This window comes from Cibotium barometz, chromosome 51 (genome assembly GCF_041138505.1).
Source record: "Cibotium barometz isolate CiBa-2024 chromosome 51, ASM4113850v1, whole genome shotgun sequence".
Classification (NCBI taxonomy): Eukaryota; Viridiplantae; Streptophyta; class Polypodiopsida; order Cyatheales; family Cibotiaceae; genus Cibotium; species Cibotium barometz.
The window spans coordinates 12,625,402-12,638,444 of NC_141096.1; the positions used below are offsets into that span (position 1 = coordinate 12,625,402).

Consider the following 13,043-nt stretch of genomic DNA (forward strand, 5'->3'; position numbering starts at 1 on the left):
CATATCACAATAGGAACCATAGGACCAATTCTTATTGTCCTAGAACCCAAACTCGCACACCTTTCAATTCAAATGCCCATTGTGCCTTTTGTAATAGTGTGGCAGGATTGCTAAACAAAACAAAGGGCTTCCCAATCATTTAATTGGTCTAAAGCATAAGTAAATGTGGCTCTTGGAGATGATATGGAACCTCTTTCAAATGCAAGCCCTTCTCCCGTCATGTAACTATTTGTTACTTCCTTGCAAGATAAATGTACAAAATTTGATATATAGTATTTTGACACCGATGCTACTAAGCACAACATGACTCATACTAGGGAATGACAGACTTTCAACCCTACCTTCCCCATGCAATGTATGACTTGGTGAAAATAGCATTCAACAAGCCATTAGTCATGGACAAATCACCATCTGATGGACAGACACTGCACACAAATGCATAATGCGTGCCACGACTTACCTCAATAAGGGATGAGGGGTAGATTTGCCATAGAGGCAATCTTCATAAATAGCTATATGGGATGCTTGAAAACTTAGACCATGTGTTGGATTATGTTTTTGCATGTGTTTGATGACTTGAACATGAGGATGCCCAAGATGATTATGCCATCTTAGGGTCTCTAATTGTGATGTAGTTTGGCTAATGGTGGACATGGCATGAGAGAGGACCATAGTGACACCTAGAGGATAAAGGCGGCCATGTTGTTTGCATGTGAGATGAATTTTTTTTGGCCATTAGCCATAGTAACTTTAATGACACAATGATTATGATGGAATTCAATAGATGAGACAACCACCACAAAACATCTTTAATTCATTCACTGTGACCTTTGTGGTCAAATGCCCACTCCTTCCCTCAAAGGTTCTACTTACTTTCAGTCCATCGATGACTATACTAAGTTTACCATAGTGTCCATTAAACATAAGCATGAAGTCCTAGATCGATTCAAAACTTTAGTTGAAAATCAACTTGACTTAACCATTAAAACGCCATCAGTTCACAATTCCCTATACTCCACAACAAAATGGAGTTACTAAAAGAACAAATAGGACTCTTCTGAATGCCATAACTTGACTTAACCAAACGCCATCAATTCACAGTTCCCTATACTCCACAACAAAATGGAGTTTCTAAAAGAAAGAATAGGACTCTTCTGAATGCCACAACTTGACTTAACCATTAAAACGCCATCAATTCACAGTTCCCTATACTCCACAACAAAGAAAGAATAGAACTCTTCTGAATGCCACAAGAGCCCTTCTCCAAACTTTTGGTCTACCCAATTCCTTTTGGAAAGAGTCCTAACGACTTCTTATTATTTGAAAAATCGTTTATATAACTCCACCATACATCGTGCCACCCCTTATAAACTATGATTTGGAGCCAAATCCGGCATCTCACACCTTAGGATTTTTTTGGTTATCCAATTTACTCTTGAGAAGCACCGTTAGATTCCCAAGCTTCCAAAATGCTCGTGTGGGTGAGCGGTTTGGCTCGAAAGCTTACCATCTCTACAACCCATCGACCCGCACATTTTGCGTTAATCGTAGTGTATTTTTCAATGAAATGGCATTGATATCTCATGAAGCCAACCTTCCCACTACACTTATTCAACAAATGATCAAACCATAGTTCTAGATGCCTTTCTTAACATGGTTGAGTATATCTTCCATTATAACCATGCACCCTTACCTCCTCTAAGTAACCATGCACATTTACCTCCTCTAAATAACCCTCTACCTCCTGCTCTCTACCCACAATGGTCGGTTTCACAATGAGCTTGGAGTCATCCGTCCTCTATTGTTTGTCACCGCCATACTTTCCCTTGAATCCTCCTTATCCAAGTAGTCCCTCAGTATACCTTGAGATTGCCTATCATCTCTCATACTCTCGCCCCCATCAACCTATACCATTGTGCCCATCTCTTGATGATCCTCCTCTCTAAGTGACGATACACATGAATTTTGAGTCTTCATCTTCTATTGTTTTGGCACGAAATCCTAAAAATCATGAAAGAACAAGCATATGTGTATTTGAAGTTTCATTTTATCAGGTTGTTTTGGCATGAAATCCTGTATTTGAAGTTTCATTTTATCAGGGAACTAGTTGAAGATGACAAAATCTAACATTGGTCAACACACACTAATTAGGCATATGTCTTAAGGGAGTAAAGAAACTAATTGGGTGAGTAAAGAAACTGTTTCGGCGAAGTTAATGACAAAAGCATTTCCTTGTTCGAGTCTAGAGACGGCTCCGACTTCCCTGACCCAGGCTTGAAGAACAAAAAAACTAATCAACCAGACTTTCTCGATAATGTGGTTACTCTAACAAAGCGTGAGTTGTGCTACTCTAACATTGCTCTTCCAGATACAAACACCTTTATAGAAGGGCAACCTTGATTTTTGACGGGCACCCTTGACCCTCAAAGTTGACGGGTTTGGTGAAATATAGCAAGTTTTTATGCATTTTAGTATAATTTTTTATGGGCATTCAAAAATTTTACATGTATTTTACGGCCAAAATACTTAAAAAACGGGCACAATGCCTATCAAAAAGCAACTATATAGAAGGGGGTGTATAAGTGTGAACACAATAATGAATGAATAAAATAATTAAATTACAAATGAACATGACCCTTGAAACAAATGCCATCCCAATGGGTGCATCATCTCTATATAAAGAAAGGCTATCACTTGCGTAATTTATTTAAAAAAACAAATTACAGCATCGACTACTCTCTTGGCTTGTATCTATTGTGTTTTGCATTGAAGTACTATGATTAATTTCCTTACATGATTTTCATGCATACTTCTCACAAATTAGATCTAATGGAAGAAGACTTGGATAAGCAGTTGGAAGATATATTAGAGAGTGGGTTTGTTTAGGCGAGTCACTTTTTCTTTGGTGCATTAATCTTCTTTGTTAAGAAAAAAGATGGATATTATATGTTTACATTATCAAGCTCCCCCCAAGTTGATTGAGAAGAGTAAGTTTTTGATGGCTTGTGTTAGTACCTCTTTGTGCCAAAAATTTTGCCTCTAGCTAACAAACAATGTGCTCAAATACAAATGAACAAAGAGTAAATATGCTTAATCCATAACAAAGCTCTAAGTACTCAAAACAGAGCTCTAAGTTGTATATTCCATGTTACCAAACAAAGAGTACATATTTTTCTAAGTACTCAAAACAAAGCTCTAAGTTCTATAATCTATGTTATCAATCCATGTTACCAACAAAGAGTACATATTTTTCCAAGTCCTTAAAACATAGCTCCAAGTTCTATAATCCATGTTACCAACAATACACATATTATCCCAAGGAAGGGCACATTCTTTGGTCTTGTAAATTTTTTGGAGAGGAAGTGTGCCAACTCTCTACCCACATAAAAATACGATCATATATATATATAGTGCAAGAAAATATTTTTATATGCACAAACCAAGTGCTCAAATCCAATAGCTGAACAAAGAGTACATATGCTTGATCCATAAGCTTATATTATCAAGAACACACATATATTCCTAAGGAAGAGAAGATTCTTTGGTCTTGTTAAATTTTTTTGAGAACTCTCCACCCAAATGAAAATGTGGTAATATATATATATATATATATATTGTAGCACACTAATAGTGCAAGGAACTATTTTGTATACACAAACAAGGTGCTCAAATCCAACATCTGGACAAAAAGAATAGATGCTCAGTCTAGAAATCCAAATCCAACAATTCAACAAACAAAACATGTGCTTAATCTAGAAGTTCTTATAACAAACTTTTACCTCTAGCTCAAAAAAAATTATTTCAATAATCCCTTTATGTCCATCTCACATTGCATTTCACTAGCATTGTGTGCAAAAGTGTTTGTTAACCATTAATCCTTCAAAGTTTAGATTTTAATTTTTCAACAATTAAGGTTAATGTCTTCTCACTCAACTTGGAGGCCTAGCATTGATAATATATTTTCTCTCTCCTAATATTTTGCACTATTTACATTAATTAATTAATGCCCACTATGGCGGGCATTAATTAATTAAGGTTGGTAACCTTATTAATAAGGTTACCAACCTTATTAATAAGGTTACCAACCTTATTATCAAGCGAGACAACGAGTGAGAGAGCAGACACGCCTTGATGGGGGTGTGTGTGTGTGTGTGTGTGTGAGAGAGTGAGTGAGTGAGTGAGAGAGAGAGAGAGAGAGAGAGAGCCTTACAAAAAAACGAGAGGGAGAAAGAGAGAGGGCTCCACGAGAAACAAAGACAAAGGCGTTGCTTCTTTTTTTCCCCCAACTTTCATGGTTACATATTTGCTGCTTTTTCATTAAAAACCCCGTGCCAACTTTCACATCATCATCATCAATCACTAAAATCCTCCAAATCTTGTGTCTCGAAGGTCCAAAACCTTAACAAGCCTAAGGTCTAAAACACATTAAAACCTTAATCTAAAGGCATATTCCATAAAAACTAATCCCAAACAACGATATTGGTGCCTTAATGAAAAAAGAAAAGTTATATAAAGTAGGACTTTGCAATGAACTAACATTAAATTTTTCAAGGTAGGGGTTACACACTATTCTTGTGTAAGGAAGCAAGGACATAGGAGTTGGGTGAATTATTCAAGTCCATTTCCAATCCCCCTTCAATTTCTGATCATAGGCGCCTCCTCATATGTTTAGCCAACTCTTCCCTACCCAAGCAACCTGGAAATGAAAAGAAACAACCTTTCCTCCAATGAAACTAGATATATAACGTAGAAAGTTTTAGGATTATTGATTGAAAATGCTAAATCATTCAATATTATAAAACTTGTCTTATCTAAAAGCATGATTTGTAAATGATACATGCATTTATAAAATCAAAGGTTGTTTTCAAAACTTTGAAGTAATGGAGAAGTAAGAGAAGGTTCTCCATATCACCACATGTATGCACATAACAAGAAAAAGGCATGGCTAGTGTGATCCAATAATTTGAATTCAATTTATGGTCGAAAGGAGTTCATGACAAAATTGGACTCATACAAAGAAGATTGGCATGGCCCATGTCCTTGCATCACATTCTTAAACACTTCTTGGTCCACATACGAGAAAATCTTGTGGAATAGTTGGCACACATCCTCTTCAAATATATAAAACTGAATATGACCCTTCCCTGAAAATTTGAGATGACTTAAGAGCCATGATCTCCAATGCAACATTTTCTTGAGTAGTGGTCTATGCAACTCATAAAATTTCCAATGAATCAAAGATCACCTACCTATTATTGATGGATTGTTTAGCATATACTTTCTTGTGAAGATCATCAGTGTTCTTTTTGCTCTTTCAATAGGATACTCAATATCATTAGATGCAAACATTGCATGAAAAGAAAAAAGTATAATTCTAAAATTTTAGAGCCTCACACAATTCTTGAGCCACACAAAGTAGAGCTTTCTCTCATGGCCACTCTACAAAGCAAAAACTTGCGTCTTGCATCTTGAAGCTCGACCATGGTGTCATTTCTTGTTGCCATAGTGGCATAAATGTCCACCATAGCAGTCTATTTGCAAAATTCTAAAAACCTCATTCAAGCTTCCTCATAGAAAAGTAATGTCCTTTTTTATTTGGAGCTTCTTGTGGCCGTAGCTTTGCAAAGTAGAAAACACTAAGCTTTTGGTTTACTAGTGTAAGGACGACAAGGGCCATGTCCATGTGTGTGTGTGTGTGTGTGTGTGTGTGTGTGTGTAAAAACAGCTTACCAAGCTTAAGCATTGAAGGTGGCATTCAAAAGGCCATCAGTTAGGGGCACCAACCTTGTCATCAATTGGTTTTATCATGAGGTCACACATCTAGGTCACACATCTAGCACCAAAAGTACCCAAAATCATCTCCTCTTCCTATGTGTGGAGACCTCCCCCCTTTAATTGCTGCTAATTATTCTGGACTCCCTTAGCTACCACACCACTCATGAGAAGCCGACTCAAAAGCTTTCAAGAGCTAGTGGGCCTATTGCATGCACAAAAGCACTACGAACTTCAACTAGGTGCTCCTGCAACTGGACTCAAAAAGCAGCCCCTGAACACAATTTCAAATATGCATTATGCAGGGAAACAAAGCCTCAACAGCCACTGTTTATGCTGCTAGCTGAGTCAATGGCCACAAGCATGCCTACTTAGAGAGGCCCATCCCTACAAAAATGTGCTTGTTAATAGTGTTGTCCACATAGAGCTACTCTCAGAGGCACACACAAGCTTGTGGCTTTAGTCAAGAAAGTGAAAGTGTCAGGCTCACCTATTTGTGACAGAGGTCTGCAAAAAAAAAAATTCAAGCAAGGACAAGCAATGGTTGCATGTAAGGGTGGGTTCGCTTGTAAACCACAATGCAAGCAAAAACAAAAGGAAGCTGAACATGAAAAATCCAATATTCTTCAGCCAAATGAGAGAAGACACTTGGCTTCATGAGAGAGCAGACAAATTAAAGATTGGCTCTTCGCTGCCCACATAAAGAAAGGACATTTCCAACAGTTGACAGTTAAGATTTCCTTGTCAATTTCCAAGGGAATGTATAGAGAGGGAAAAGACTTTCCCAGGGATCCTATGTTTGCAATTGCATTCTGCTTTGTGCAATGTGTAAGCCGAAGTGTAGACACTTAGAAAAGCTCTTAGACCAGATGTGAACATTTGATATAGAACTTGGATGTTTGAAATATTTCAAGACATGCATCCATTACCTTTAATGCATCTCATGAGCCCATTTCATGATATCAAGGCTAAACTAAAGGTGCATCCCGTAGTTCTTTATCATGTGTCAAACCATGCTCTTTCTGTTGGTTTATAAAAAGGAGAATCTAAAACCGTGGCTCTTTCTGTCAGTTTTCTGTTACTAGTTAAAAATACAAACATTTCCTTCCCACCCTCCTGAAGCAAGCACAGAGGGCATGCTTGGATGGTAAGAAACGTCAGTGCAAATATGATCATGAGCTTCCAAAACCTTCAACACTTTTGCTGATCTATACTGATAAATATACACCCGACCGTCCGATGAACCAGTGACAATTAGTCCACCATCAGGACTAAAATTACATTGAATGCGATAACCAGACACTTGATGGCTTTCGAACCGCTTGTATTTGTTCATTTTGAAAGGAGGGTGGCCAGAGAATATTGCAATATAATTTCCATTAGACTGGGCCACAAAGACATTCTCAAGAGGATGATAGCGCACGCAAGGGCATGTGTAGGCCTCAAGGTAGACCTGGAAAGCCAACCAAAAAATTGTCAATTACGGCTCCTAGCTAGAAGCAAAACATGCTTACATGCAGCATGCAACACATACAAGCATACATACATGCACACAAGCATCCAAGCACCCACGCGTACAGGCATAAATGTACATACAAGTATGCATGTACCTAGCCATGTACCCACCCCATCCACCCATCCATGTCACCACTCACCCATCCACCCATCCAATCCATCCATGCTACACATGTATGCACACACACAAGTAAGCACCCATCCTGCATTCATCCATGATACATACATACATACATCCATCCATGCTGCATACATTCATACATACACACGCATGCAAACATATATAACACGCAATCTATGAGCATCTAAGAAATACTAATCAAGACTTACTTGATTAGAAAGAGGAATCTGAGTTGCAAAATCCCATACGATAATCGTTTTGTCACTAGCATTCCGATCCGCAATGTCTGAGGCTGATACAAAATGATTTCCCTCCCGGTTGAAATCAATATCCATAACCTGTCCGAGGCCTTTATGATACTCTTGCACCATGCCTCCAGCTCTAACATCCCAAAGCCTCAAAACACCTTTTGACCCTCCTGAAAGAAAAAGGTCCGTCTTGAGAGGATGAAACTTTACCACGTGGACATATTGATCTTCCTTGAAGGCATGGACCTCACAGCCAGTCTCCACATCACTTAGGCGAGATGTCTGATCAAAGCCACAAGTCAAAACACAGGCACCATCTGGGGACCATTGAACATCCTTAATAGCAGCAGTATGAGAAGAGAATGAGCGAGCAGCACCATGCCCAGTCCCTTCAATCCATGTGTTCCAAACATGAGCAATACAATCCATCCCGGAAGATGCTAGAAGCGAGCCTGCTCAACCATGATCCAATGTTAATGATGCCACAGACCTCATGTATTTGGCAAACCTTAATTATAAGCAGGAAACGTACAATCTTTACAAAATGCATACAAGCTATTGCTCATGCTGACATGGAGACTGCTGGAAAAGATGTACTCAATAATGAATAAAATGAAAGTACAAGTGAGTACTAAAAAGACTAGGGCTAAGCGCCCAACACACAAGAGTGTGTTCACACCGGGAAAAAACCTGTGTCCAGCCACAAGGAAAAAGTGCCCCCGTGAGTAAGCTAGGTTCACACCTGAACTAGCCGGGAGTGGACGTGACCAACAAACCCCCCTCAAGCGAACGGTGTGAACAGGTAGCAGAGTGATAATGCTGTGAATGTTGCCCTGCACTCTGCTCCATAGTAAGAGTGATCATCAAGAGAGATCACGATGGCAAAGATGAACTCCAGTGCCAATGGGAAAAGCAAGCACTATATGACGGGGGAAATGAGAAACCCCAATGTCATAGTGCTAATGGTAGAGCACAGTAGTACATAAACGCATCACTTGAAATGCATGTCAAAGATCATGTGGACATCAACTGCATCAAATCAAGAGGCATCACATAATACCCCCCCTAAAGGCAAGCATCCAAATGCCAAACTGAACTGCATGTAATCCACATCAATGACAACAAGAGAGCAAAGCATAGCTCTGTAACTGCACCAGTGATAAGCATAAGAAGATGTAGCAGATATACGCATGTGTAAAGGCAACAAGATCCAGAAGTCATGCCTGTGAGACACGCAACGTAAGCTGCAAGAGATAAACTTATCAATGGAGGGTCCGATGAGGAAAAATCAGCAATGGTAGGGCTGATAAAAGTACAAATTCAGCAATGGGAAAAGCTGAAAATCGGGAGAGAAAGTGGGGGCTCGGGACAGGCATCAGCCAATGCTATGAGAAGATGGGTAAACTCTCAGCGATGCCATGATCAGTGGCATGTATGGCTAGTGTAAAGATGCATAATCCCATAATACATGTAACATGTCAAAACCATGAGGGCAAGCCAACACTGGCCAAGCGTGTAGAAGGTACTCCTAGTAAACATCACATGTGAGAAAGTGACAATGTCAACACTGTAGAAACAATCCCACCGCAAGGGAAAGCAGCATAAAAGGCATCTCCAGTAGACATCACATAAGAGAAAGCGTCTAGCATAGACAAGCATGAGGGTCAACAAGCATAAGTGACCATGAGGCATCACCAACTGCATGTGGGAAAGTAAAATCCCCCCCTCAAATGCATCTACCCAACAATGCATACCAAGAAGTACTTACTATAGTGCATAGTCATCAAAAGCAACGGCATCAAAAGACATCTCTGCAGGTGATGAAGATGTAATCCTCAAGGCTGATACATGTGTGGCCAAATTGGCCTAATCTACACCTGTGAAAGAAGATGCCAGCTTCTTCTTTTTTTCACTCTCAATACGATTCCTGCATTCCTCTATGGTGTGTCCAATTTTCCTACAATAATTACATCGCTTTTTCTTTTCAGGCTTGTCCTCTATCTTGGGAGGATCCGATGGGCTAAGTTTAGGCCCAGATCAATTCCCACGAAAGGGAGCGACCATTGCTGACTCAGCAGTCATCATGTTGTTCCTGTTGGAACGGGATTGCTCTTCACTGTGCAAGAGAGTCACAAGGTTGTCAAAAGTGACCGCATTAGGTGCATTGCCAGCCAACAACCGCCAAGTGGTGCCAAATGTTTGGTAAGAGTCGGGCAAATTATGCAAAACTGTCTGAACATGCCATCTGTCAAGACCTCATCAATAATAATGAGCTGCTCTCAAAGGTCTTTCATATGCATAAGGTATTGATCGATAGAGTCACCTTAGCATGCGGTCAGTCTCAAGCTTGCCCCAAAGGTAAGCTACACAAGCCTCATTGCGACCTGAATACAACGCCGCCAAGGCATCCCAAGCACCCTTTGCGGTCGTGCAAGAACGAATGTGCGGAATGATGTGCCTGCGGCACGAGAGAGCAATCAACACATGGACCTGAGCATCCCTAGCATCCCAAGTACACTGATGCTAGGTAGGAGGTGGACCTGCAAGAGGGTGAGCAGGAATCACTTCACCTTCCACTAGAGCAGGTGCAAGAGGACGCTCCTCAGTGCCATCCACATATAGCCATACATTCTAGGCAACCAATACATGACGCATCATATAAGCCCACATAGGGTAGTATCCCCATTGAGCTTGTCCTCTTGAGACAGCATGCCAAAGAGGTCATTGTTACTGTTGGCCATGACAACATAGCAAACCTGTCACAAGTCACCACAAGAGTAGGCAATGCCCAACAAAACTGTACGAATGCGGGAGATAAATAGCAAGATAATCAATGGACCAAAAGAGAACTCCTTCACCAAAAGAAATACATATGCATGTCCCAAATCTGCGAGTGTACTGCATGATAATGCAAATCTTTCAAAGTGTCCACAATGGCATACATATACTGCAACAAACCACAAATGTATACATGTGCCATGAAAAACACGATCAGCTGACACCTGTAAGAGCTACAAGTGCTCAAATCCTGACAAAATCAAAGGTAAATGGGTTGAATGCTACAAAAATGGGCTCAATGTAAAAAAGCCCCAATTTTTAGGCAACCAATTAGACCAAATCTGAACCGGCACCCGTAAATCTGTACCTGTAATTCTGCAAAAGCAATTGTCACCTATACCAAATGCTGTAATGCCCAAAAAATTGGGGGAAATGTCCCAATGCCAAGTAAATGTGCCTGTAACACCCAAAATGCCTGCAAATGTCTCTTATAGACCTGCAAATAGTGCCAATTTCTACAAAATCTCCAAATTTCTAGTGCAATTACGCACCAAATTTGTTGAAATCAATGCCAATGTTGCAATTGCAAGCTTAATGGTGAAAAGCCCCAAAATTAATGCAACTAATTTGCTAATTTTTTAGCAATTTCAAGTCAAAATCTGCAAATCCCACAAACCTGAAATCTGTAAGGGCTGAAATTTTTGAAAGATTTCAAATGCCCCAAATTTTGCAGATCTCAGAGCAGAGCACAAGGCAGTATGGCAGGCGGTGCTGTGCAGATTCTGAGGAGATGCAGAAGGCGGCAGCTTCGAAGGTACAGTCGGGGTGCTCGACGGGCGGCAGTAGCTTCGAAGGTACAGTCGGCGCCTCAAAGGGGTGCTCGACGGGTGGCGGCAGCAGAAGGTACGATCGGCGGCGGCAGCTTCAAAGTAGCGATTTTTTTAAGGTTTTAAAACCTTACGAAAAGCCTTATTAAAAGGCTTTGTAGTAACCCTTTTAAACTCGACTTGCGAACGGGAAACACGCGGTGCACACCAGCTGCTCGGCAGCGCACAAGAGCTAGTCAAGCACAAGTACAGCAAGTCGCTTCAAGGAGGGGCGCACAACAGTGCAGAGGAGTGTTCAGTGCTCAATGCAACAGGCAACAAGAACCCTAACTTTAACCCTAACCAGGCTCTGATACCAATGTTGCGTAGGAGGGCACCTAGCCTGCACACACACACACACACACACACACACAAGCTTAAGCACAGAGAAACGTGAGTGCTGGAAAAGATGTACTCAATAATGAATAAAATGAAAGTACAAGTGAGTACTTAAAAGCCTAGGGCTAAGTGCCCAACACATAAGAGTGTGTTCACACGGGGAAAAAACCTGTGTCCAGCCACAGGAAAAAGTGCCCGTGAGTAAGCTGGGTTCACACCTGAACGAGCCGGAAGTGGACATGACCAACAGTGGAGACATCATCCATTTCCATTGCTCTTTCCGTTGCATGCAACCATGGCATGATCAAGTAATAGTTTATGGATGACAATCTGGGGTGCTTCCTACACTTGCCATTTCCATGAGATTTGATGTCAACTTGCTCAAAAGAGGCACACGGGACTCTTAAAAAAAGCAGAAAACTATTTTTCTAATAAGTGTTACCATTAAGCAACAACAATGCCTAGAAGAATATATCCCCTTAGGCTTGCAGAAGTAATTGTCTTTTTGAACCTTACATGGTACACCTAGCAATGCCTTTGAATCGTATGATAACCTTTTCTAATGCTTTCAAGAATTCAGCCTGCTTCTCTTCAGGATTGATTGCTCACAATGAAGCCCTAGCTGAGTGAGTCCCAAACTTTTGCAGTTTTTGTTTAACAGCATTGCAGAGCACCACAAAGCTATTGAGATGAATTGCCCAAAAGCCTTGTCCATGCTCATCTTTGCCCTTGTATGCTAATGCTATTGCCCACGCAACATATGCGAGGACGAAAGATGCTCATGCACTTTTCCATTAAGAGATCCTATCAATTGCAAGTGTTGTGAAGCTTTAAATTCTACTACTCTGTAATATTCCCTAAGACATACAAGGTCTATGGCAAGTTGGTTCTATGGCTTCTTATGACTCACATGGATGGGTTATGATGTATTGTCTTATGGAAGAAATACTACATTTGCTATTTGGAATATGGACCACATTCATAGATTATTTGGATATATCTATGAAGCATCCTTTAATTCAAGTGTTAATTATGATGTTAGAATATCTAGGGTGGATAGAAGTGATGCTTAGACTTCACGTTTAGACATGGTAAGCATACGAAACACTATGAGGTATGCTAATGAGACATGATTAAGACTAATGACCAAAAAAATAGCATAATGAGGACAAGATTACAATAATAGTACACACATATAATCTCCGTTGAGTAGAGGTCTTTAAATAGGCATGAGTACATGTGTTTAGCTCAAGGCATTACCACCTAATGGTGGATTAATCATCCCTAAACTTCATCCCATGATTCTAGGCACCTCTCCTACAATTTGGCCCCACTTGAGCTAGGCGCCTTGTTCTAGGTTCTAGGCTTTTCACTTCCTACATTGTTCAGTTACAATATGCAAAT

The 13,043-nt window shown here is 40.3% G+C and overlaps 1 protein-coding gene across 1 annotated transcript in view; it reads right to left on the reverse strand.

Moving 5' to 3' along the window:
* Positions 1-6,815: 6,815 nt before the first annotated feature.
* LOC147609339 (Transducin/WD40 repeat-like superfamily protein) overlaps positions 6,816-13,043 on the reverse strand; it is a 39,250-nt gene continuing 33,022 nt past the window's right edge. The window contains exons 3-4 of the mRNA XM_086787909.1: positions 7,618-8,108; positions 6,816-7,225 (exon numbers count right to left, since the gene is read on the reverse strand). Of these exons, the coding sequence (XP_086644035.1) occupies positions 6,854-7,225; positions 7,618-8,108 (863 nt within the window). The 3' untranslated portion in view covers positions 6,816-6,853. The remainder of the gene's footprint in view (positions 7,226-7,617; positions 8,109-13,043) is intronic.